General features: G+C 43.2%; 1 protein-coding gene across 1 annotated transcript in view; it reads right to left on the bottom strand.

Moving 5' to 3' along the window:
- The window catches only part of TDRD9 (tudor domain containing 9), a 105,459-nt gene that overhangs the window by 25,748 nt on the left and 55,849 nt on the right, over positions 1–23,862 (bottom strand). The window contains exons 14-28 of the mRNA XM_069490541.1: positions 19,228–19,325; positions 18,526–18,657; positions 17,559–17,724; positions 17,408–17,471; positions 17,270–17,333; positions 16,928–16,972; positions 15,889–15,942; positions 11,164–11,280; positions 9,949–10,056; positions 7,829–7,929; positions 4,744–4,917; positions 3,119–3,230; positions 1,516–1,728; positions 1,149–1,238; positions 453–713 (exon numbers count right to left, since the gene is read on the bottom strand). Of these exons, the coding sequence (XP_069346642.1) occupies positions 453–713; positions 1,149–1,238; positions 1,516–1,728; positions 3,119–3,230; positions 4,744–4,917; positions 7,829–7,929; positions 9,949–10,056; positions 11,164–11,280; positions 15,889–15,942; positions 16,928–16,972; positions 17,270–17,333; positions 17,408–17,471; positions 17,559–17,724; positions 18,526–18,657; positions 19,228–19,325 (1,799 nt within the window). The remainder of the gene's footprint in view (positions 1–452; positions 714–1,148; positions 1,239–1,515; positions 1,729–3,118; positions 3,231–4,743; positions 4,918–7,828; positions 7,930–9,948; positions 10,057–11,163; positions 11,281–15,888; positions 15,943–16,927; positions 16,973–17,269; positions 17,334–17,407; positions 17,472–17,558; positions 17,725–18,525; positions 18,658–19,227; positions 19,326–23,862) is intronic.

Below are 23,862 nucleotides of genomic sequence, written 5' to 3'. Positions count from 1 at the left end.
AATTCTTATGTATCAACTAAAAATAAAAGGAAAAAAGAGTTGCCTCTCTAAAACCTTCAGACCAAGAAAAATTACTTTAAAATTGATTCTGAAATAGTTGAAATAAATTTTAAAATGCTTGAAATATTTGAAAGAAATATTAACTACTTCCATTAGGGAGATAAATCTTATAATTCACTTTTAAAACTCCCCAAATAGAGAAGATTTTCAAATCTAGTTTTCATTCTAAGAAAGAAAAAGATGAATAAACAAAAACAATAAATATCCAGCCACCATAATTCAGTCTCGGAGAAATCTAGAAGACATTCAAAATGGCACCACAGGTCTTTATACAAGTACAGTACACCAAATGACGAAGAGAAACTCTGTCTATTCACTCCCCAAAAGCTCACAGAGGAATAAAAGCCCCCCATCCCCCCCACACCCCCAGGACCGAGAACAAAAGCACATACTTTCGACTCATAGGACTCCTCCATGAGCTCGGCATGGCCCTCCTCGATGAGGACGTCCCTTATGTTGATGGCGTCCTGGACTGTGGAGTACCGGTACACGTCCACGTGCAGGACACTGTGCACGACAGAGAAGACCTTCACCAGGAGAGCGCAGCCGCTCACTAGGGAGGCAAACCGCCGGCTGGCCGAGCCACTCCAGTGCTCACCACACACAAGAGATTTTGCCGATGGTCTCATTTTGCAAATCTTAAATTCCAAAGCCTACAGGACAGAAGGGCATGGCTGAAACAGTTTTATAAATAAGCAAAACACTCATCCCAAACGCCACTGAAAAGTGGCTTTGTTCATGTGTCTATCAGTGTTCACATAAAAATGTTACAAAAAGTAATTTTTGGGTAGTGAGGATTTCCTAGTTAAAGAAACTTGATTTTAATTTTTTAACAACAAAAGAGTTTAGAATAATTTTTAGATTGTTTTCACACTGACAGAAAGGGTGTATGTGAATATGTCTCCAGCCCAACTAGATTCTGTCTGGTTTCAACATAACCAGAAACCTTAGAAACAGTATTAGAAAATACTACTGAATTAAAACAAATTTTTTTTGGCAAAGTTTGAAGCTGGAGTGGGGAGGGAATACGACCTCCAGAATCAGATCTAGTGTTCAACATTCATTCCATGGAATCTTCTCTACCTTACCTGAAAGGGAAGTTCAAGAAATTGACAGGGAATCTCCATTAAAAGATCCAGATCTACATGAGACCTATTACCATAATCTACAAAGAACACCTGGAAAATAACGCAGGCATACACTTTAATACAGAGTTAAAAACAAAATCCTGCTTGAGCACTAGCAATGCAATGGTCCCCTCTAATCCTGTAATTATGGAATTCTTAGAGTGACCTGAGCTTAAATCCACATATTAATGAGGGAAATAACTGAGACTACTTTTCTAATTGTAATTACTTTAAATTTAATTTCCACCGATAATTACAAAAGATGTTCTGTAAACTGCTATAAGTTTGTCTCATTTCTCTTTGAATGATTTGTTACAGAAAAACATACCTCAGCAGAATTTCCAGACACGTAAAGAATTTGAGCTCTAAAGTAGCTTTCCTTGTCAAAATCAGCAAAAGGTGCCAGGCAGACCAAGTCTGGATGTGGGTGAGTGGGCAAGGGGACCAACTTCAGCTGGTTTATTTCAGCAGTAAGATTTTTCAGAATCTCTGCATTTTTTTCATCAATCCTATATCCCCAAAAGTGTCCCACTTCAACCACCTGAAAAGGAAGAGGAAGAGGAGCAGAGATGAAACCTAGAAAGGATTCTGGAAGAGGACCGTAAGCTTGAACCACGGGCTGGCACCCTGAACTGCACAGCATTTCACAAGCTGTGCTCCTTGAACACACGGACTCTACAGGTAGGTAGGTAGGTGGGTGGGTAGGTAGGTAGGTGGGTGGGTAGGTAGGTGGGTGGGTAGGTGGGTATGTATGTATGAATTTTTTATTTATTTATTGAGACAGAGTCTCACTCTGTTGCCCAGGCTAGAGTGCCGTGGTGTCAGCCTAGCTCACAGCAACCTCAAACTCCTGCGCTCAAGCGACCCTCCTGTCTTAGCCTCCCGAGTAGCTGGGACTACAGGCATGCGCCACCATGCCCGGTTAATTTTTTCTGTATATATTTTTAGTTGTCCAGATCATTTCTTTCTATTTTTAGTAGAGACGGGGTCTCGCTCTTGCTCAGGCTGGTCTCAAACCCCTGAGCTCAAAGGATCCACCCGCCTCGCCCTCCCAGAGTGCTAGGATTACAGGTGTGAGCCACCGCGCCCAGCCTCTACAGGTTTTTAAATAGGTGCTTGTGAGAAAAAAAAGAGGGGCTCCCTGGTCAACACAAGGGGGGAAATGTGTGTCACACATCATTTGCTTAGAAGTGCAAGACTCATTAGCATACACGAGTGCGAAAGCTTCTGAAAGGTCAGAGAAGACAGACTCACTTTATCTGGGCTGAGCCCCAAGAGGAAAGCCATTACCACAGGGCTGCAGGTGCCCTCTGGGGCGGGGTGGCGGGGCCGGCACAGCCCGCCAGACGAGCGGTGCCAAGTGGGAGGAACGGGAGAGAGGACGTGCCGTCCAGAAGGGCACGGCTGAGCAGCTTCTGCCCACTGCTGCCCCAGGACCTGGAGGGCTGGCCACAGTCACAGAGATTTCCAATCTGTCTGGAATCCAGACTCTACAAGAAATTTCCCAATGTGCAGCTACAGATTCGCCAGAAAGCATACAAGTATTTTAACTGAAATCTTATTTTAAAGTAAAAACCATACTCAAATAATAATGGTACTGATGCTAGTTCTGTCAATATAAACTGAATTACACAGGCATATATCATTTTAATTAGTATTTTTAATATGTATCTTGCTAAATCCGATTATTTTAGCATTGTAAATATATCTGACATTTTAAAAATTAATGTTGATTCTAAAATGAATATTTTTTCATTTTCTGTTTTAGTTAGCCACATTTCAATTTAACAAGTACAGTAACTCAAACTCACCCCCAATTACTAGAGTAGTAAGGTGCACGGGTTGTGTGTGTGTGCATGAACTCATTTCACGTATACAACGTGACAATTTTAGATTAAGAAGGAGGAAAAGCTCCATCACACCATTCCTACCTCTGTGACATCAATCGTCAGAAGCAGATCTGTGACCGTCCGGGACCTGTCTGACGTGTTAAATGAGACTTGCATGGGGTCCACTGTCTGCTTCTGGAAGTCCACATTCACCCTGTATGATTTTTTTTTAAAAGTCAGTAAAAATCAAGTGTTACAAAGAAAATATGTTTACAAATGTGAAGTTTTCACTTGAACTATTCTAATATTTATACAAGTAAATAGTATTTTAAAAAAATATCTAAAGCCAGAGATGACAAACTTGATTTCATTTCAAACATGAATTTCTGGTGGCTTCCTGAACTGTCCTGGAAGGGGTATGTACCCCAATAGTTATATACTACCCTCCAGGAATACATCCTAAAAGCCAAGACTCTTAAAGAATATCCACATTCACTTTCAAGGGTATAAATTCTAAATCTAGGACCTGCAATGTTTCCTAGCTTATGATTTCAGAAGTGAATGGTTTTGACTTTTAGAAGTCTAACTGGCTCAGTGCTATGTTAGAAAACACACACATGACTGTCTAAAAAACCCAAGAAATATAATTCATCTCTTAAAGCAATAAGATAGTAAATGCTAAAGTCCTGGGATATAAAAGACAGATTTGATAAAAATAAATTTTCCTTTCCTAATACTTTCATTCCAAAATGAAGGGAAAGAATTGTAAGAGAGATCCTGACCCAACTCTTCCCAATCTTCAGAGCCATTTATCAATGAGTGGCTCAAGCAAAGGTCCCCAGCCTTCAGGTGCAAATGTAAATCAGGTCCGGTTTTAACAAAGCAGAACAGGGCTTCTCTACGTGGAGGACTAAACCCACCACACTCCCAAACACCCAGAAGCCAAACATCGTATGCTGGGTGAAACCAGATGGAACCTACTTCCCTTCTTTCACCAATTCTTCAGATTCCTGTCAAGTTCCTCTTGGCATTAAAAAGACTACAAATAAGAAATGATGAATGAGACTTCTTACACATGTGACTGTGAAGATATGGCCAAAAAGACAAAGCAATCTGCCACAAATACCAAAGGGTGGTTTAATATGGTCCAAGAAAAAAGAGCCATGAGCTCAGTGGCAGGTGCCGCTAACTCCTGAGCCACCCAGCCCCGTGCAGGTGGTGCCAGCCCCACCCCAGCCAACTGGGTGGAGGGGGAAGCACCACCAGGCCAAAGGGCAGTGCACTCTGCCAAGCAACCAGGTGCTCCCAACTGCAGCTCCATTCGTCCCACTGTCTGCTCTGCTGCAAACAAAGAACACTCCACTTTGCTTAATAAGAGAATTCTCAAAAGGAAATGCGTAACTGTAAGGAGGAAGAAAGGAAATTAACATTAGATTTCATACCTACTATTTACACTAAAAATTACATTAATGATTTCACTCAATCCTTTCAACAACCTGGTATCATATCTATTAAGCAGGTAAAAAAAACCCTGAGGTTCAGAGAGGTTAAGCAATGTGCTCAAGTATACACGGTGAGGACATGATGAAAACAGGACTCCAAGGCAGCTCCACCTGGCTACAAAGCTTTTAATGTGAGCTAAAGCAAAGTTAGATCAACAGTCATTTTAAACTAATATCTGAAAACACGAAAGCAGGTGCAAAGAGCCCCCTCCCTTCTGCAAGTACCTCGTGCTCCTGAGCGTGGACACGCTCCCTCCGTGCACCTTCCCTTCAATCTCCTCTGCAGAGTGGACACTGAGCTCCAGGGAGACTTTCAGCTGAGACATCTTAATTGCCATATACACTGCAGGAAGGGTTTTAAATCTCTCCGTTGGATTACGCGAAAACTCCACAAAGGCTCTGTTCCACGAATGTAAATTAAAAGATAAACTTATCAGGCATCTGATAAAAAAGAACTGCATATTCATGTCCCTTAAGATCAGACAGAAATTCTCACTGTCACATCTCTCCTCAAAAATGCCAGCAACTCTTCAATCTATAATTACTAAATAACAAGTACTTATTGATTTCTTTAAGGGAAAATTATTCACTAAGAGAAATAAAAGTTACAATGGCATGCATTAAACCAAAACCAAATATAACCCTTGTACAGCATAACACAGAACACTAACGTCACATGAAATTTTCAGCTAAGAAGTTGTAATTTTCATAATTAGAATGACAGGTTTCCTTTTTTACTATTATAAAACAAAACACAAACACGGAAAGCCACACAAACGTACAGCTCAGTGACCCTGTGCTCCCCCATTTAATCTACTACTAAGTAACGGTGATGACTGCCCCCTCCCCACCGATGTCAGGATCTGGTTCCAGCCCCGTCCGCAGGGCTGTGCAGCAGGCACGGGCAGGGTGCCTGCAGGACGTCTGCGGCACAAGGAGACCCTCGAGTTTACCTTGTCTGTGAGCAGGTGCCCTAACGCCCCTGGTCAAGACATCAGCCACAGCCACACAGACGCGTGACCCCTTGCGCTATTACAAAACCACTTGGAAATGAGCTCTCTCGAGGAAACACGTCCTCCTGCGTGATGTGGAAGGATGACAAGCCCAAGAGCATCAGGCGGGGTGTGTCCTGAGCGGCCCCCCTGCCCGCCACGCCCCTGCAGCCCTCCATTGCAGATGGCTCCCCCTCACTAGTACGGGCAGGCATGCCTTCCACCCGCTGCCTGACACACACTTCCGTCTTAGGCCCTTTCTTTAGAGGGCTCCTACGTGTCTCCTTAGGAGTAATTTCTTTTAAACTCCAGACCTCAGCATATGCCCCTTACAGCCCCGTGCTCCTCAGTGTCCAGGCTGCAAGACCCAGCCCTCCTGGGCTCCTCTCTCCTTTGTCCTCCGCACGCAATCATCAGCCAGACACAAGAGATGGTCCTTCCCGCCCGCTGCCTCCCTTCCATTTCAAATACTTCCAGGCTGGTTCCCACTCTCGCTGCCTCTGCTGTGCCTGCTAGAAAGACTCCAGGCCTGGCCTCCTCGTCTCTTGTCTTGGTCTACTTCCACTAACCCCTGATTAAGTTCCAGGAAACCCAGTTCAGATCCGAACGCTTGGGGCCTCCAAGTACCCATCTATTTCTGCTCGCACTCGTCAGTCTGCCACAGAAGACCACCCAAGAGACAGAGACTGGCCCCCCGCAAAACAGGCTCCACCTGACACAAAGCAGCTCCTGCCCCGACACTGTGGCCGTGCCCTGCACGGTCCCACACTTTCCAGGTCCAGACCAGCTCACACCCTCCTCTTGCTGCAGCACCAGCCGGACCCTGCACCACCTGCCCCTCCACCGCCAAGGCTAGCACCCCATGTCCACCCCAGGAGTCCTGTATGGACACTACTGCGCCCACACGGGGCCTCAGAGAGAACGTCTTCTGGCCTTCTGGGTCTCTCTTTTGACCCTTCACAACAGGCAAATGTCTGTGGAACCAATTTTACTCTCCACCCCTTATGGGAGAAAACAGGGGGCCCAGGTCCCGCCTGTGCCCATGGGCCCAAAAGCCCTTTGCACCTCACACAGGGTCTGCATAACGCAGGCCCTGCTGTATCCAAAGCAGAATACAGCTCTTGTTCTTTGAATTACTCTTAAATCTTTCTTTGCCTTTAAATACTTGAATCCCAAGAACAGGTACTGGTATAACCAGAAAGAATACTATTACTTCCAAAAAAAAATTGGCATGACAACTTCTGACCACGCAATCAGACAAAGGAACGTCCATGCACAACCGGAAACTCGACCAGGGTAAGTGGGCTTTCAATATTCAAGAATTGTTTAGCTGTGATTCTAGTTTTAAATGTGATTTTTATACATGACTAAGAATATGACTGCTTATAATTTATATTAGAATATTTAAGAAAACTTCAGACACTACAAATTTAATTCATTAAATCTGTAAGAGTGGTTGTAAGTATTTGGAAAGGTTTTTCTTGTTAGGGTCATGAATCTGCCTCACGAGGGATCTACAGGCCTACAAAGAAAATCAATATATTAATCATAGAAATGGAACTTAAAATATTGGAGAGAATTAATCCAAGCTGAAAATGAATTTGATATGTTCAGCTTGTGTTAACTGGACATTAATCAAAGATAAAGTGAAAATGTTCTTATTTACTAGATTGACAAAGCTTTGTCAAGTAAAATAAAAATTTATAAAACGTTTCTGTAACACTGGGAAACAATTTCTACCTTTAAAAATTAAAAATCAATTTTAAAACTATAAATAGTCTTTTTTGTGCATAAACATTTCTTGTTGAAAATAAAAATTTACAGTGACACTCCAAAACATACCATTTGTTCCTTACCTGAAATTAAAACAGGGCCAAATGTAATTGAGTTTTTACAGTGTTTGTCTTCCAAACATATTTAGAACACACATGTTTTCAATAATTATATGCAGATACACTATTTGGGGGCATCCTCCTGGCCTACAACATAACGATTACGAGTGACTCACCAAGAAAATCCTGGGGACAGGTGCGTTGAAGCGACGAAGAGCACTTCCAGAGAATCAAGCCCCGCCCCACCCTGACCACCTGGGCCACTGCCCACACAGCTCAGTTCCTTTAGGAATCACTTAGTTGAAAGAAACGATAATTGCTACTAACAATAAGATAAACCAAGGCTACATTTTAAGAGCTCCCTGCAGCAGCCTATGTGAAGACCTATTTACACATGCACCTAGTTTTGAGAACTGGAATCTGTAAACATTTAAAACTTTATGCCTCTTTCATAATTGCAGCTGATTACAAAAATATACTACTTACTTTGCACCATCAAATACAATGGATCTGACTTGCCCACACGGTCTGAAGAGAGACTGTAGCTGTTTGTGGTAGAGAAACCCGTAGGGAGGAATGTGCTTCAGCTGTCAAACATAACACAGCACCAATCAGAGCTGGTGACACGGAGCCAGCAAGGCAGTTGTGACATTCATAGGCTCAAAGCGGCTGCACATTGTTGTAGTTTGCAAAAATATAGTTTACAATCTTTAACCATAACATATAGACTCTATAGATCAGTGTCTTTAATGGCTTAATGACTTTTAAATTATAACTAAGTTTTGATAATAAATGTTAAATAAAGGCTAATTTTTACCCCATTAAAACAGTCTAGTAGTCTAATACAGCAAAATTAAGATTTATTTTATCTTATAATAAGCTGACTAAATACATTTTTTAAAAACATACTATTTCCACATAAAGCACAATGGGAATGTAAACTCCAAAGGACAATGTGCGGCTGCGCAGAGGAGGGAGTGTCTCCTCACCACCGAGCCAGGAGGGAACTCTCACCGCTGTGGCACGCTGGGCTGCGTCCACGCTGTCCCAGCACTTCCTACTTCCTCCTGTGCCAGGGTGACCCCTGTGCCCGCTGCGGCCTGCGTGGGCCCCTGCCCAGCGAGCAGGCCTGTCTGTCTCAGGGCCCATGCCAGTAGGCGAGTGCAGGCACGGCTGGGACTCAGGCCCAAGCTCAAATCTTGTCACTCCCTGAAGCTGCATGTCTGCTCAGCCAGGTTACGGAAGTGCCTTAAGACTCAACTGCCACATCATGAAATAAGGATGACAATGATAAATTCCCAATTCAAACAGTTAGCGAGAGGCTCAGCAAAGAACAAGAAGTGCTTAACACACAGCCTCTCAAATAAGTGATAAACAAAGCTAGCTATCACGTAGCTTCTATGATGCACAGGGTAGGTAACTTCTGGCCCTGGGGTGCACGGTGACTGGGCTGCCTGTCACCGGGGTGAACACAGCTCCATGTCTGAGGAAGAGCCCACAGGACCCTTCCCCCCGCACGGCTAAAGGAAGAACACCACGAAGGGACAGAGGGATGAGAGAGGTGGCCAACCAAGGAGCTTAGTCCACCCTGAGGGCCGAGAAGAACACGGGTCCCAGGCCAGCGACCCGTGGCAGCTGTACAAAGCCAAAGACAGCCCTTTAAATTAAATCCCTTCCACAAGCATAAACTACATCTCAGCTGCCACTCTGGTCTCCAGCGTGAGCACCAGGCCCTCTCGGAGCTCATCAAAGAGCTCTGACTGGAATGCTCCGGTCACCTGTGACCCCTCCTTGTGAACTCATTTCTTCAGTGACGGCAGTGGTGGCGGAATAACTGGAATAAAAGCCGGCAACGCCCGAGCACTGTGATACTCCAGGCACTAACTTCAAGCGCTTCTCATACCCTTTAGTGGACACAGGCAAGTACCACCCCCAGACGGTCCAGAACAGTCCGGTTCAGCTCCCAAAGGCTTTACTCCAGCTGTGACTCTCACTGCTGCCAGTCACATGGCCTGCAGACGCTGGTCCAGTGGTCAGCGCCTGGGGCTGGCCACGAGATTCAGCCAAAGCATTTAAATGCTGATTTCCAGGCCACACCTCCTAGCTCAGATCTTATGGGCCCTCAAGTCTGAATGTATAAATCAGTAAATTAAAGAAACACTCTCTTGGTGGTCCTGCTGGGCACCCAGGTTGGGGAAATCACTGGCTTAAACTAAGACCTAAGCTGCTGACAATAACGTTTTATTTTGTGTAAAATGAAGTTGTTAAGTAACAAAACGTTTTTAAACTTATGGAGAAGTGCCTTAAATCCTTCAAAATGGCACACAATCAAATCAGCATTAGCCATGAACACATGAATCCCCAAGGCTTTCCCCTAAGGCCAGGTCTGTAAAAAGGAGGCAACAGACTGAGGGACAAGCAGGTGCACCTGAAAAGGCCAAACAAGCCCAACTGTCATTCCAGGGCAAGATCCACTGGCACTTGCAGAAATAGAGACAATCAAAGAAACAGAATATTCTGCACTGTCCACACTAAAATGAAGCTCCACGTGGAAACCCACAGCCCAGCCACCGCCCCAAGGAGGGCTGCTCACCCTCGGCACCTACCACGATAGTTGTCTTCGGGTCTTTGCCAGCCAGCTCCCGCACGGCCATCTCCTCGTCAGGTTGTCCAAAAGTGAAGTAATTTGGATAAAAAGCACCTGCCAACACAACCTGGAAAAGAAACTTATTTTCATGACATAACAGCATTATTTTATCAATTATTCTCACCAACATCCTAACCTCGTCCCAGCATGATATAACTCTATAAATGCAAAAGACGGGCATCTAAACCTTTCACTGACTAAGCAGAAAGTCACATTTCTGGTTATTTCACTGTAACAGCAACGCTTTTACACAGTCTTTCTTCAAAATAGCCTGAGTACTCCTCAGAATGAGGTTTAGGAAACAGCAGTGAGTTCAACAGTGATATGAACAAAGCCCCGGGGGTTGGGCAGCTCTCCACCTTCTCCCTGGCACACGTCTGCAGGTCCAGTACTCTACCAGACGTTCAGATAAAACTCCAGCTGGGTAACTTAGACCCAGGGCAGCAGGCTGGCACCCAACATTCACTTCTGAAAAGCACTCTGCAAAGAGTCCCTTCTTCAATGAAAATATACCCTTTTTGAAACACATACCTACAGAAGACCCTCACTCAGCCTTGAGGCATCTTACACCTGGAAAAACTCTCGCATTCGCTGCACACCCAGTTTAAGGCACCCACATTCCCACCCAGTTCTGCAGGCAGCAGCCAGCCCTCCTCCAAAATCCTATAGCGAAGCATCCTCCACTGCCAGGGCACATTGCCTTCCTCAAAACTCCTAAGCTTCCATCCTAAGCTAACTGATCAGAATCCACGGCCTCCAGAGTTAAAGTAATATATTCAGCGTAAAGGGACAGCTACATAAACTAAACAATATTAAGAGCATTTTCACTTTCTTAAAAGCTAAAACAACAGGATCTGAGCAATGATAACAGCTGGTGCTCTATACAAACACTCCCCCCCGGAAATCAGAAACGGGTCTGAATCCATTAAATAAATAAATAATATACTGTAAGTGGTTAATAAATAAAATAAACACTCTCTAGGTAGATCATCAACTTAATGACACGGAGAACAAAGAAAAGAATTGTTCTTGGTTCCCAAATACAGCGTGACCACTGTGAATCTAGAATCTTCACGGCAGGCTGGTACCAGAAAGCAGGAGAAAGCACGTCCTCACCACGAGCCCCGGGAAGCAGAAAGAGTCAGTGAAGAGAATCCAGGCAACTGCAGCTCACCTGCAGGATGAATCGCTGCTTATATATGTACTCTTGGTCCATGACAGGTCGCCGCGAATCCACACACATGTTGAACTGTGAGATTCTATTCTTTAGTTCTTCATACAATTCAGCCACCTGGGAAAACACGTCGAAATCTGGTATGTCAAAGCACATGTGTTATCAGAATGGTGAAAACTCTAACAAGTAAGTGCACAATGGAGAAAGTATTAACACATCTATGGGACAAAACACGGCTGTTAGAGCCATCTTATTAAAGATTAGTAAGCAATGGAAAAGACAATCAATACAATACTAACAGAAAATACAAGAACACAGTATGATTCATGATGCCAGTTCACTGACACACCCCCTGCTGGATGCAGTGCCAACGCGTAGCTGTGGTCCCCTGGGGGGCAGAACAGCAGATGACCACGTCCCCGCCCTCTGCCAGGAACAGACACTGCTTCTGTGATTGAAAACAGGGCAAGTGACCCATGGGCAACAAATGGTCCTTCCAAATGGAAAATAATCAACATCCAGTTGTGATAAAGACTGTTTCATACAAACTGCCAGACTTTAAATATACACACATCAAAATACATAACTCCAAATACCATTATGAGCTGATCATAAATTAAGTTACCACAAAATTATGTCAATAAATTGCAAAAGGTAAAAGACGTGCAATCACAAGTATGAACATAAGCGGGGAGGAAAGAACTAGAATGGACTAAAAGGACAGAACTTAACAGCCATCATCTTCAAGGAGGGGGGAACCCCTGGGACTGGGAAGGAAGGGAGCACACTCAGATGCTCGCCTGTGCACGCCTACATCACGGAATCTTCCATGAGACCAGGACCAGACGTAACTGACCTAATTAAAAATCAAGCTAAAGTTATGCCACTTTCTCTAAAATGCAATACAATCAGAAATTAAAAACAAAAAGATTTAAAAATATTTCTACCTAGAAACTATCAAAAACTCTCTTAAAAAATCCTTGAGTCAAAGAGGAAATCATCATTAAAAGAATTACAGACAGGAACAAGATCCTTATTTGTCAAAAATCAGTGGGATGTGGACCAAACTGCTCACAGTAAAATTCATAGCTTTAAATGCTTTTAATTAGAAAGACTCTAAATGTTAATGAATTAAGTATTCATTTCAGAAAGACTAAAAAAGTAAACTAAGAGACACAAGAGAATTAAATTAAAAGAAAAAGCAATCAATTACAATCCTCTGTCCCCCTCCTGTCCCCAAAAACCTACACAGTAAAACTGATAAAATCAAAAGTATGCTGCCTGAAACTATAGTAAAACAGACTGAACATCCTGCAAACTGTGCAGTGAAGTATTAATTCAGCAGGTCTAGGATGTCCAGATCTAGCACATTCCAAAGACAGGTTTGGCCCTGGCCCAGCTCCTGAAAGGTAACTGTTAAGCCCTTGGAAATTACCTTGCCTGGTAAGAGTATCTTTGCCTACCTGGGGCCTTGTGCCACACCAGATAGTTTATGCTAGAATGTGATTTCTGAGATATCAGTTTAACCCCTGGAGGAGCTCAAGACTGAATAACTAAGGTCATCTACACGGGCACTCCAGGCCTACAGGATCCTCAATAAAAACCCTGGACACCAAGCCACAGGTGAGCTTCCCTGGTTGGCAATACTTCACGCTTGTCGTCACACATCATTGCTGTGTGGGAGAATTAATCGCTGTCCTCAAGACTCCAACGGGAGAGGACACTTAGAACCTGCACCTGGTCTCTTCCGGCTTCTCCCTAAGTGCCTTTCACCTTTGCTGAGTACAACAGATTTTCTGAGTTCTGTAAGTCCTTCTGGCAAATCACTGAACCTGAAGGTGGTCTTGGGGACCCCTGAACACATAAATATAATCAAGAAACAATGAGGCCGGGCGCGGTGGCTCAAGCCTGTAATCCTAGCACTCTGGGAGGCCGAGGCGGGTGGATTGTTTGAGCTCAAGAGCTCGAGACCAGCCTGAGCAAGAGCCAGACCCTGTCTCTACTGAAAATAGAAAGAAATTATCTGGACAGCTAAAAATATATATAAAAAAAATTAGCCGGGCATGGTGGCATATGCTTGTAGTCCCAGCTACTTGGGAGGCTGAGGCAGGAGGATCGCTTGAGCCCAAGAGTTTGAGGTTGCTGTGAGCTAGGCTGATGCCACGGCACTCTAGCCCAGGCAACAGAGTGACACTCTGTCTCAAAAAAAAGAAACAATGAGAGTACACAAATATCAGATATTCAGAAAGAGAAAGATGTTACCACTTGACATAGATCTGAACTAAATAAGAAATACTTAGAACTATACACCAATAAACGTAAAGATCTAGAGAAAATGGATACTTGAATGAGAAATATAACTCAACAAGAATGAAGCCAGAAGAGTTACAACCAGAATGGATCAATAGTTTTCAGGGAAATTGAAAAGATTGTTTTAAAAAAAATTTACCCCTCAAAAGTCACTGGTTGCAAATACTTTTATGGATGGGTACTACCAAACATGTAAGAAACATATTTCCAGTTATTAAACTGCTAATTAAAAATATTTCTGGGCACAGAAAGAGGCTCACCCAAGGGTGGCATAAAGCTGGTAGCAAAATCTGATCGTACCGTGCATACGTGAGCACACACACACACAAACCACAGGCCAATCTCGCCTATGAAGACAGAGGCAAAAATTCTAGAGGAAATATTGGTAATCAGAACCCAGCAATGTTTTGAGAGAAAATATTATAATCAAGCAGTTTATTCCAGGACACAGCTTGAATCAAAAGCAGGAAACCCACACTGTAGTCATGCATACAGTCATGCACCACACGTCTCAGTCAATGATAGACCACGTAAGATTGGTGGTCCCGTAAAATCGTAAGGAGCTGAAAAAGTCCCATTGCCTAGGTTGCAGCAGTCACAGCACATGTTACTTACATGTTTGTGGTGCTGCCAGTCATATAAAACTCCAGCACATGCAATATGCACAGTACGTAGTACAGTTGACCCTTTGAACTTCACACGTCCACTTACACATGGAATTTTTCTAATCAAACTCAGATCAAAAATACAGAATTTGTGGGATGTGAAACCCAAGTAGATGGAGGGCCTAATTTTTGTATACATGGGCTCCACAGGGCCCAATGTGGGCCCTGAGCATGCATGCATTTTGATATATTTGGGGGTCTTGGAACCAATCCCCCAAGTATACTGAGGGATGACTGAACTTAATGATAATAAACAACTGTGTTACCGGTTTATATGTTTACTATACTATACTTTTTACTATTATTTTAGACTGCATTCCTTCTATTTATTAAAAAAAAATGCAGCTGGGAGCAGTGGCACATGTCTGTAATCCCAGCACTTTGGGAGGCCGAGGCAGGAGTATCACTTGAGGCCAGGAGTTTGACACCGGCCTGAGCAACAGTGAGATCCTGTCTCTACAAAAAAATACAAAACTTAGCAGGGCGTGGTGGTGCTCACCTGTATTCTTAGCTACTCGGGAGGCTGAGGCAGGAGGATTGCATGAGCCCAGGCATTTGAGGTTGCTGTGAGCTGTGATGACACCACTGCACTCCAGCCCAGGCAACAGAGTGAGATCTTGTCTCAAAAAAAAAAAGTAACTGTGAAACAGCCTCAGGCAGGTCCTTGGGGGGCATCCCTGTTACTGCCCCTGAAGACCTCCCAGCAGGACAAGACATGGAGGCAGAAGACAGTGATTTTGACAACCCTGACCCTGTGTAGGCCTAGGCTAGTATATGTGTTTGTGTCTTAGTTTTTTAACAAAAAAGTTTAAGAAGTAAAAAATAAATTTAAAAATTTTTAAATAAAGAAAAACTTATAAAATAAGAATATAAAGAAAGAAAATATGTTTATATGGTTATAAATGCGTTTGTGTTTTAAGCTAAGTGTTATTACAAAAGAGTCAACAAGTTAAAAACAATTTAAAAGTTTGTAACATAAAAAAGTTACAGTAAGCTAAGGTTAATTTGTTATTGAAGAAAGAAAAACGTTTTATCTAGTTGCTGTAGGCTAAGTGTACGTGTTATGAAGTCTATGGTGGGGTACGGTAATGCCCCGGGTCTTCACGCTCACTCACCACCACTCACTGACACCCAGAGCCACTTCCAGTCCTGCCAGCTCCAGTCACCCTACGAGCCCTACACGGGTGTACCATTTTTTAATATCACATTTCTATTGTACCTTTTCCATGTTTAGATACACAAATGCTTACCCTGGAGTTCCCGCTGCCTGCAGGAGTCAGCGCAGCGACCGGCCGCACAGGCGCCCAGCACGGGTGTGCAGGAGGCTGCACCACCTGGGTTTGTATAAGGACATTCTAGGTGTTCGCACAACAACCAAATCACCTAATGACGCCCTTCTCAGAATGTATCCTCATCGTTAAGTGATGAATGACTACATTAATATGCTAAAAATAAAAAGACCCTATGTTTATCTCGATATATACTGAAGACATCCAACGAGATTACACATCCATTCCTCATTAAACTATATATGGGGGAAAAAAATTCCTTAACTTGAAAAAGAATATTAGAAACTCAAGTGGTTATCATATTTAAAGATGAAGACACCACAGGCACTCCTACTAAAACTGGAAGCAGGCAGGAAATGTACTTCTTGGAATATTCATTATTGCCCAGTATTGTCGGTACTAAATAAACATTTGATAATTCAACTTTATTTGCATTCATGTAGTCAAAAAATTTAACTTACCTCTCTAATTCTCTTGATTTGAATGTAATTTAACCGTCCCCAGTCAAGTTCATCCTTTAAATACATAAAAGCATAATATTCAATACTAAGGTAATAAATTGAAGTTTAATTTGGCTACTGTAATACATGTTTCATCTAAAAATTTAAAGACAAATTTAAAATACTGAGCTATTAAACAGTGTATTCAAGTTGACCATAGTAGTCCGAGTCCAGGTCCATACAATTTTGCACTGACGGCATAAACGGAAAACCTCAACCATAAACATTACACAGGAACTCTTCTTATGAGTTCATCTGTCTCAAAAATCACACACACCTTGATTATCTTGGGAACAGACTGCATACCAACAAGAAAAATAACGCAGCTGAGTCTAAAAGGCAGCTTTAAAGGGTAACTCGTAGACTTACTGGTAGAGACATATCTAGGCAAGACAAATCTGAACACAGAGACCTACAGTCATTTGAATCTAGCTGTTTAGGAGAACAAAAGCTGACCGAAAGAAGAATAAAATAGAGGCTAACAGGTCAAGTTTCTTTGAAGGCCATTATGTAAAACTTAGCTGAAAACAATAAATGCAAAGTTTACTGGGTTCTTAATTTTGAACCAACATACCCACCCAATACCCACAGGCAGCCATCCCCAACCTTTTTGGCACCAGGGACCGGTTTCATGGAAGACAATTTTTCCACAGACCTTGGGAGGGTAGGGATGGGTGGCGTGGCAGAGCTTTGTGGCCAGGGGTTGGGGACTGCAGCCCCCAGGAACACACACAGCCAGAGAGGCTACCAACACCACAGAAAGGTCAACAAGGTCAACACAACAGGAGGATGTGAAGCAAGCAGCACCCCAGGCCTGGAGCTGCCCCCTCCCTGCCCAGGGGTCACAGACACCAAAGGACCAGGCCACTGAGATCACGGGCTGCCACCCTATGGACAGCCTCTGGCGCTGGGACTGCCATGTTCACATGCAGAGATCAGGCCGAGACAGTCCTCCATCACTCACAGTCATCTACAAAGAAACCAGGAATCGGCGACCAACCTTTGGATGCCGCAGCTCTCCTCTCTGTCTGCAAGCCTGCCATGTCTGGAATAAAGGATCCAGAGTTTCAAAATAATGTATTAGCTAAATCCACTTCCAACACATCGTGACCACGAAAATTTACAAATTTAATTTTTTCAATCAACTTCTTAAAACTGGACTCCCACCATAACCCACTTCCTCCAGCAGTTTGTTTATTTAATGTTGGACACCAACAACCCTAACAACACTTTCACAAGAGAAAGCACATTCTCCTTCTACCTCACAGTTTATGGTATGAAAATGTGTTAGACTAACAACCTGCGGTAGCTGTTTTCGTAGGTGACACAACAGAAAACTTACTTTAAATGCCTCAACCAGCGCGATACAGTCACTCTTACTATTGCCAGAGAAATTCACTTTGTTTCTAAAACAGATAACAAAAAGTGTCATCCAATGCCACTGAAACAAAGTGACACTTCAAATATGAATGTTAAATACCTATATCCATCAAGATGCTGCCGAAAAGGCATCGCAAAAAAATTCTTCAAAGAAAGAGCTGCCGCTAACAACAGAAAAAACAGAGAGAATTTGAGATTGTTAGAGTGGCTTATATAAACCTTCATTAGCATTTGTTCGTTCTCACACTTACCTATAATAAGACACTCATCTAGACATCCAAACACATGTCCGAGGACTATGAGTTTACCAAGGTGCTGGTTAACAGGAAGCTGGGCCAAAACTCTCCCTAAGAAGGTCAGTTCACCGTCGTGGGGGTTCTCCTCTTCTCTCTGCCCGCTGACCGCAAGTGCGCCCACCTTTAGAAAACACATGAGTGCCATTAGCAAGCAGTGAGTCAGTCATACTTCTTCCTTAAGGCAGAGAGTCCAAAATAAAAAATAAAGACCAAATTTTGGTGAATAAGGTTCTAAAAGACATCCAAAGTCAACTTATGAAAAGGCAATGCTACCCAAAAAAAACTGTTTTTAATTTGCTCTTGAAACTTAAAACACATTTCACTATTTTTTAAAAAAGATACCTCCACAAAAGTCTACTTAACTCACAATTTAACAAATATGGCATGCACAGTATTAAATGAAGGATCCCAACAACCAAATCACGGTGGCCACTCACAATAAAAACCTACTAAACTATGTATGGAAAAAAAAATTCCTTAACATGACACAGTGTATTTCACAGAAACCCAAGCAGGTATCATATATTCCCAGGTAAAACACCAGAGGCACCCTCAACTTTGAGGGTCAGAAGCGGAATGTCCATAGCTTCTGTCCACAGAAAATACTATTTGTATGTAGACCAAGATGCATCTAGTGCCAAGGCCATGGCTGCAGTCTCAAGAGCAGAGTGAGAGTCAGGTATGGCAAGAAGAGCAGGGTCTCCCAGCTCCAGAGGTGGGTGGGAGGAGAGGAAAGAGCAGAAGTGGTGAGTTCCACCAAGACAACTGACAAACCCGCTCCAGCACGCACAGAACCTGGAATCAATCACCACTCAGTACACAGGCTTTTCCAAGCTCATGCTGATCATTTACAACAGTGGAAATACCTTACAGACAGCCACATTATGAAACAGGTTTTTCCACCACTAACGCACTGTCCTACCTCCTTCAGCAGAAGGATCGTGCGCTCAATGTCACTCAGACGAGGAGGGGAAAGAGCAGTTGCCAGCAAAGCTCTTGGTTCACCCATGTCTAGTAATTTCACTTTCAAGATTGTGCTTCCCAATGGACAGCGCTGGAAAGAACAAAACTAACTTAGAAATAATAAAATAACTAAATCAATTAACCTATTCACATGACTAGTGCTTGAGAGAGAGAAAGGAGGAGAGAAAAAGAGAAGAAAAATAGGATCAAGAAAGAGAGAAGAGAGAGGAGACAGGAAAGAGAACAAAAGAGGAAGAGAAGGAGAAAGAGACAATGATGGAGAGAGAAAGAGAAGAAAAAAAGGAAAGGAAGGAAAAGAGGGCAAGAAAGTGGGAGAAAGAAGAGAAAGGAGGAAGAAAGAGAAGAGACAGAAAGAAGAAAAAGTAGATTGTATAATTATTAATTATAAAAGGAAACAGAAAAGAGCAGCATTTAAGGACAATCCTATTACGGCCTGGACACCAGGAAGCATTCCTGTGTGAAAGTCCCCAGTCAGCAGCTGAGGCTTGCTCACTGCTAAGCTGGTGCCGTGACTGAAGAGTACGGTCAGACAATGACTTTCTGAAATCAAAATTGTACAACACTCAGGATTATGTTACTTACACTGTTCACTGAAACTTTATATAAAAAATTAACTTCGACAATGAGCAAAGCGAATTACCAGCATCTCCGGAACAACATGATCAGGGATGGAGTTGTCCCAGAAATTCCTGTGGATCAGTCTGTAACAGTATCCTCTAGACACTCGTCCAGCACGGCCTTCAGGGAGAGATGTGCAAACACCACTGGGCATTAACTACTTTAACATCAGCATGAAGATATGTTTAAGAACGGCCATTAAATATTAATTAAGAAAAATCTTAATTATCTTCTACCAGACCAGGTCAGGTAAAACTTTATACTGGTGAATTCTTAAGATATTCTTATTCTAAATAAGAATAGCCATGGTAAAAAGTTAGAATAAGCTGGAGCAAGATCAAGTACAGATTTCTCAGTGACCCCTATTACCGAATCCAACCCAACGAGTACTTGGAAAGAAAACCACCCGGCCCACATGCTGCAGAAACCAAACATTTCAAATCACACGCATTTCCTGCAAATGCACAGTCCACACCAGAAGGTCTCGAGGGTGGCGACAGGCCCCGCTAGGAGATCAGGGGCCGGCAGGCAGCTGGGCCTTCCCTACTCCCACACCTGCTGTCCTAGCACCGCTGCAAAGCTCCCTCCAGCCCCAGGTGCTGAGTGAGGAGGATGCAAAGGCTGGCCCCGTTGAGCCCCTGACCTACACTGTCTGCTCTTGTGAGTCTATCACGTGTGGAGTAGCAACTCTTCTATCCTAACACTAATGAAGTCAACTAAGCAGAGAGTGGAGGGAGGGCAAGAGGTCTCCTTAATATTAATAAATACCCAGATTTAAAAGAAAAGGAGCCACCCAGGGAGCTTCCCTTCCCTGCCTCCAGGGTCAGGAAAGACTGAGGGGGAGTCTGGACTTCTGCCCCTGCACCCCACCTGCCTTCTCCTGGTAGCCCCCTCCCTGCCAGGAGACTGCTGGGGGCCTGGACTTCCTCCTCCTCCACCACCACCTCCACACACCTTATTTGCAAATGACAGGATGGTCTAAGAAAATTCCAAAGAAATCACAAAAACAAATCCAAAAAACCCCTCCTACAACTAATCGGTGAATTCAGCAACCATGCAGGATACAAAATCAACACACAAAAAACAATCACATTTCTAGATACTATTAGGTTGTTAAGTATGGAATGTCTGATTTCCTTAAGTATTAAGTTTGAGAGTTCTATCTCTGACATTTCACTTTGACACTTGTTTTTTCTTTTTTAATTGTGAAGGTATATCCTCATTCTTTCAAATGCACGTTTTGGCTTGTGATTACCTTTCAAAAATTTTTTTTAGAGTAATTTTTGTGAAACCATGGATAAGTCAAAAACTAGTGTTATTTTCTAATATGAGTTCCATCATGGAACCAATGCAGCACAGACAGCTCAAAACAGCAGCGAAATGGTTGGGAAGGATGTGGCTAATGCACACACAGTATGTCGATGGTTTGAGAAGTTCCATTCTGGTGCTTTTAATCTTGAAAATGAGCCATGGGGGTGACCTGAGACCAAAGTGGGTAATAATGAGTTGAAAGCTGTAGTGGAAGCGAATCCATCTCAATCTATGTGTGAATTAGCAGCAAGGTTTGACATTACTATTTCAATAATACTAGACTATTTGAAACAAATTGGCAAGGTAAAGAAGCTGGATAGATGGGTTCCACATGAATTAAACCAGCATCAGAAGAGAAATCTTCTCAAAGCTTGCCTTTCTTTGCTGTCACAACATAAAGGCAAACTATTTCTACACTGTATTGTTACGTGTGATGAAAAATGGATTCTTTTTCACGATTGCAAGCATTTGGTTGAATAAAGACAAAGTACCAAAACACAGTCCAAAACCGAATATTAATTAAAAAAAAAGCTACTGGTATCCTATTAGGTGGTCCAGCGTTGGTATTATCCACTACAGCTTCAGGAAACCTGGCCAATTGATTACAAAAGCTGATGTCTACTGCAACCAACTGGACAAAATAATGAGGATGCTTGCAATTAAGCAGCCATGATTGGTCGAGACAGGACAATTCTCTTGCAAGACCACATGTCACACAAACAACACTGCTTGAACTACAGAGGCTGGGCTGGACTTGGAAACTCTGTCATTCACCATATTCACTAGACCTTGCACCAACTATCACTTCCTTCCAGGCTTTGGACCACTTCTTGCAAGGAAAAATACTCAATTCTCAACAAGCTGTGGAAAACACCTTTCACGATTTCACCGCCACTCGCTCTCCAGGCTTCTTTGCTGCTGGCATAAGCAAGCTACCGTTAAGATAGCAAAACTGTGTCGACAGTTTAGGCGCATACTTTCACTGTACTGCTTCTTGTTTGAGATATAATAAACTACACGTTTGATTCATATCGGACACTTCATATTTAATGACCTAATAGTAATGCATGCGTGGAAACTAAGACTTAAAACACAATGCCATTTACAATCACTCCAAATCAAATGAAATACTTAGGTATAAATCTACAATATCACAGTATGTACAGCATCTGGACACTGAAAATTACACAATGCTGATGAAAGAAACCAAAGATGGACTAAAGAAACAAACACATGCCAGGTCCAGGGACTAGAAGACTCAACACAGGAAATATGTCAATTTTCCACAAATTGATCTATAAGTCCTATCAAAATTATAAGAAATTTTGAGACACAGACAAGCTTATTCTAGGCTGTATATGGAAAAGCAAAGGACTTAGAATAGTTAAAATATTTTCTTTGAAAATGAAGAATAGGCCGGGCGCGGTGGCTCACGCCTGTAATCCTAGCACTCTGGGAGGCCGAGGTGGGCAGATCGTTTGAGCTCAGGAGTTCGAGACCAGCCTGAGCAAGAGCGAGACCCCGTCTCTACTAAAAATAGAAAGAAATTATATAGACAGCTAAATATATACATAGAAAAAATTAGCCGGGCATGATGGCGCATGCCTGTAGTCCCAGCTACTCGGGAGGCTGAGGCAGGAGGATCGCTTGAGCCCAGGAGTTTGAGGTTGCTGTGAGCTAGGCTGACGCCACGGCACTCACGCTAGCCTGGGCAACAGAGTGAGACTCTGTCTCAAAAAAAAAAAAGAAAGAAAATGAAGAATAAAGTAGGAGGAATCGCTCTATGTGATGCTAAGACTATTTCGCACGTAGTCAGCAGAGTGTGGTGCCAGTGGAGGAAGATTCACACCAACAGAACAAACTCAGGAATCCGGAAGGAGACCCACACAAGTATCCTCAACTCATTTCTCACAAAAGTGCAAATGCAATTTATATTGTCAATATTTTTTAATTTTCTGTATAGTATGATGCTTTGTTATCTTTAAAAACCTTTCTGGCTGGGGGCAGACTGCGCCTCCCAGGGCTGGCCACTTCTCAGAGTAGGGGCCCAGCCAGGAGCACGTCTGCGAGACGACACTACTAATAACTGATGCAGAGCCCGGCTCCTCCATCCGGACTGTGCACCGGGGCAACCTTCCTCCGCCTGCATCGCCCCAGGGCCAGGGGCCAGACAACTAGGGACCATCCCAATGGCCCACAGTCCACCAAAGTCACTCAAACTTAGACAATCCTGAACTACTCACCTTGCCCTGCCTTGCCTCACCCTTGAAAACCCAATAAAGGCTGTGGCCTAAACCCTCCCTTGCCTTCTGCCTCCTGCCCACAGTGGCACCTTCCCCATGTGGCCCTGCATGGTGGTTTGTGCCTCCTGTCTCTACCTGTAGGACAAACTTTGTTTTCCTGAGCCTCTCCTGTGTCTTCTCTTACAGACGCACGTGACTGACCATCTCCTAAGAGAACACAAAGCACAATGCAACGGAAGGAGGATTCAGCGGCGCCGGAGCCATAAGATATCCACAGGCAAAGAAACAAGCCTCAACCTAAACCTCACACCTTATACAAAAACTGACTCACAATAGAAACTAATTTAAAATGGATCACGCATATAAATGTAAAACCATGAAACTTTCAGAAGAAAACACAAGAGCAAGGCCAGGTACAGTGGCTCGAGCCTGTAATCTCAACACTTTGGGAGGCTAAGGCAGGAGGATCACTCGAGCCCAGGAGTTCAAGGCTGCAGTGAGCTATGATCCCACCACTGCAGTCAGCCTGGGTAGCAGAGCAAGACCCTGTTGGAGGGCAGGGGAGAGGAGGGGAGGGGAGGAGCAGGGGGAGGGGCAGGGAGAGGGGAGGAGATGGGGAGGGGAAAGGAAGAAAGAAAAGAGAAAAGAAAAGAAAGGGAAAAAGAAAAGAAAACACAACAGTAAAATCTTCAGACCTAGGGCTATATACAGAGTTCTTATACATGACACCAAAAGCATGAACCACAAAAGAAAAAAACAGTAAAATTAGATCCCATCAAAATGTAAAGCTCTTTCTCTACAAAAGTCCCTGACAGGAGGATGAAAAAACAAACTGTGGACTTGGAGAAAATATTTGTAATCACAAGTCTAACAAAGGACTGGTATCAGTTATATCAGGAACTCTCAAAACTCAACAGTAAAAATACAAACAACTCAATTAATTGAACTGACATTTCAATCAAAGATACTGATGGCAAATAAACACAGAAAGAGATATTTAACCTCATTAGCCATTAACGAAATGCAAATTAAAAGCACATCTGTTAGAATGGCTAAAATAAAAACACAGTGGTCATACTAAATGCTGGCAAGGATGTGGGGAA

Source organism: Eulemur rufifrons, chromosome 2 (genome assembly GCF_041146395.1).
Source record: "Eulemur rufifrons isolate Redbay chromosome 2, OSU_ERuf_1, whole genome shotgun sequence".
Classification (NCBI taxonomy): domain Eukaryota; kingdom Metazoa; phylum Chordata; class Mammalia; order Primates; family Lemuridae; genus Eulemur; species Eulemur rufifrons.
Note: the sequence above shows the minus strand (reverse complement) of the source record. Positions and strands in the feature narration are given on the sequence as shown.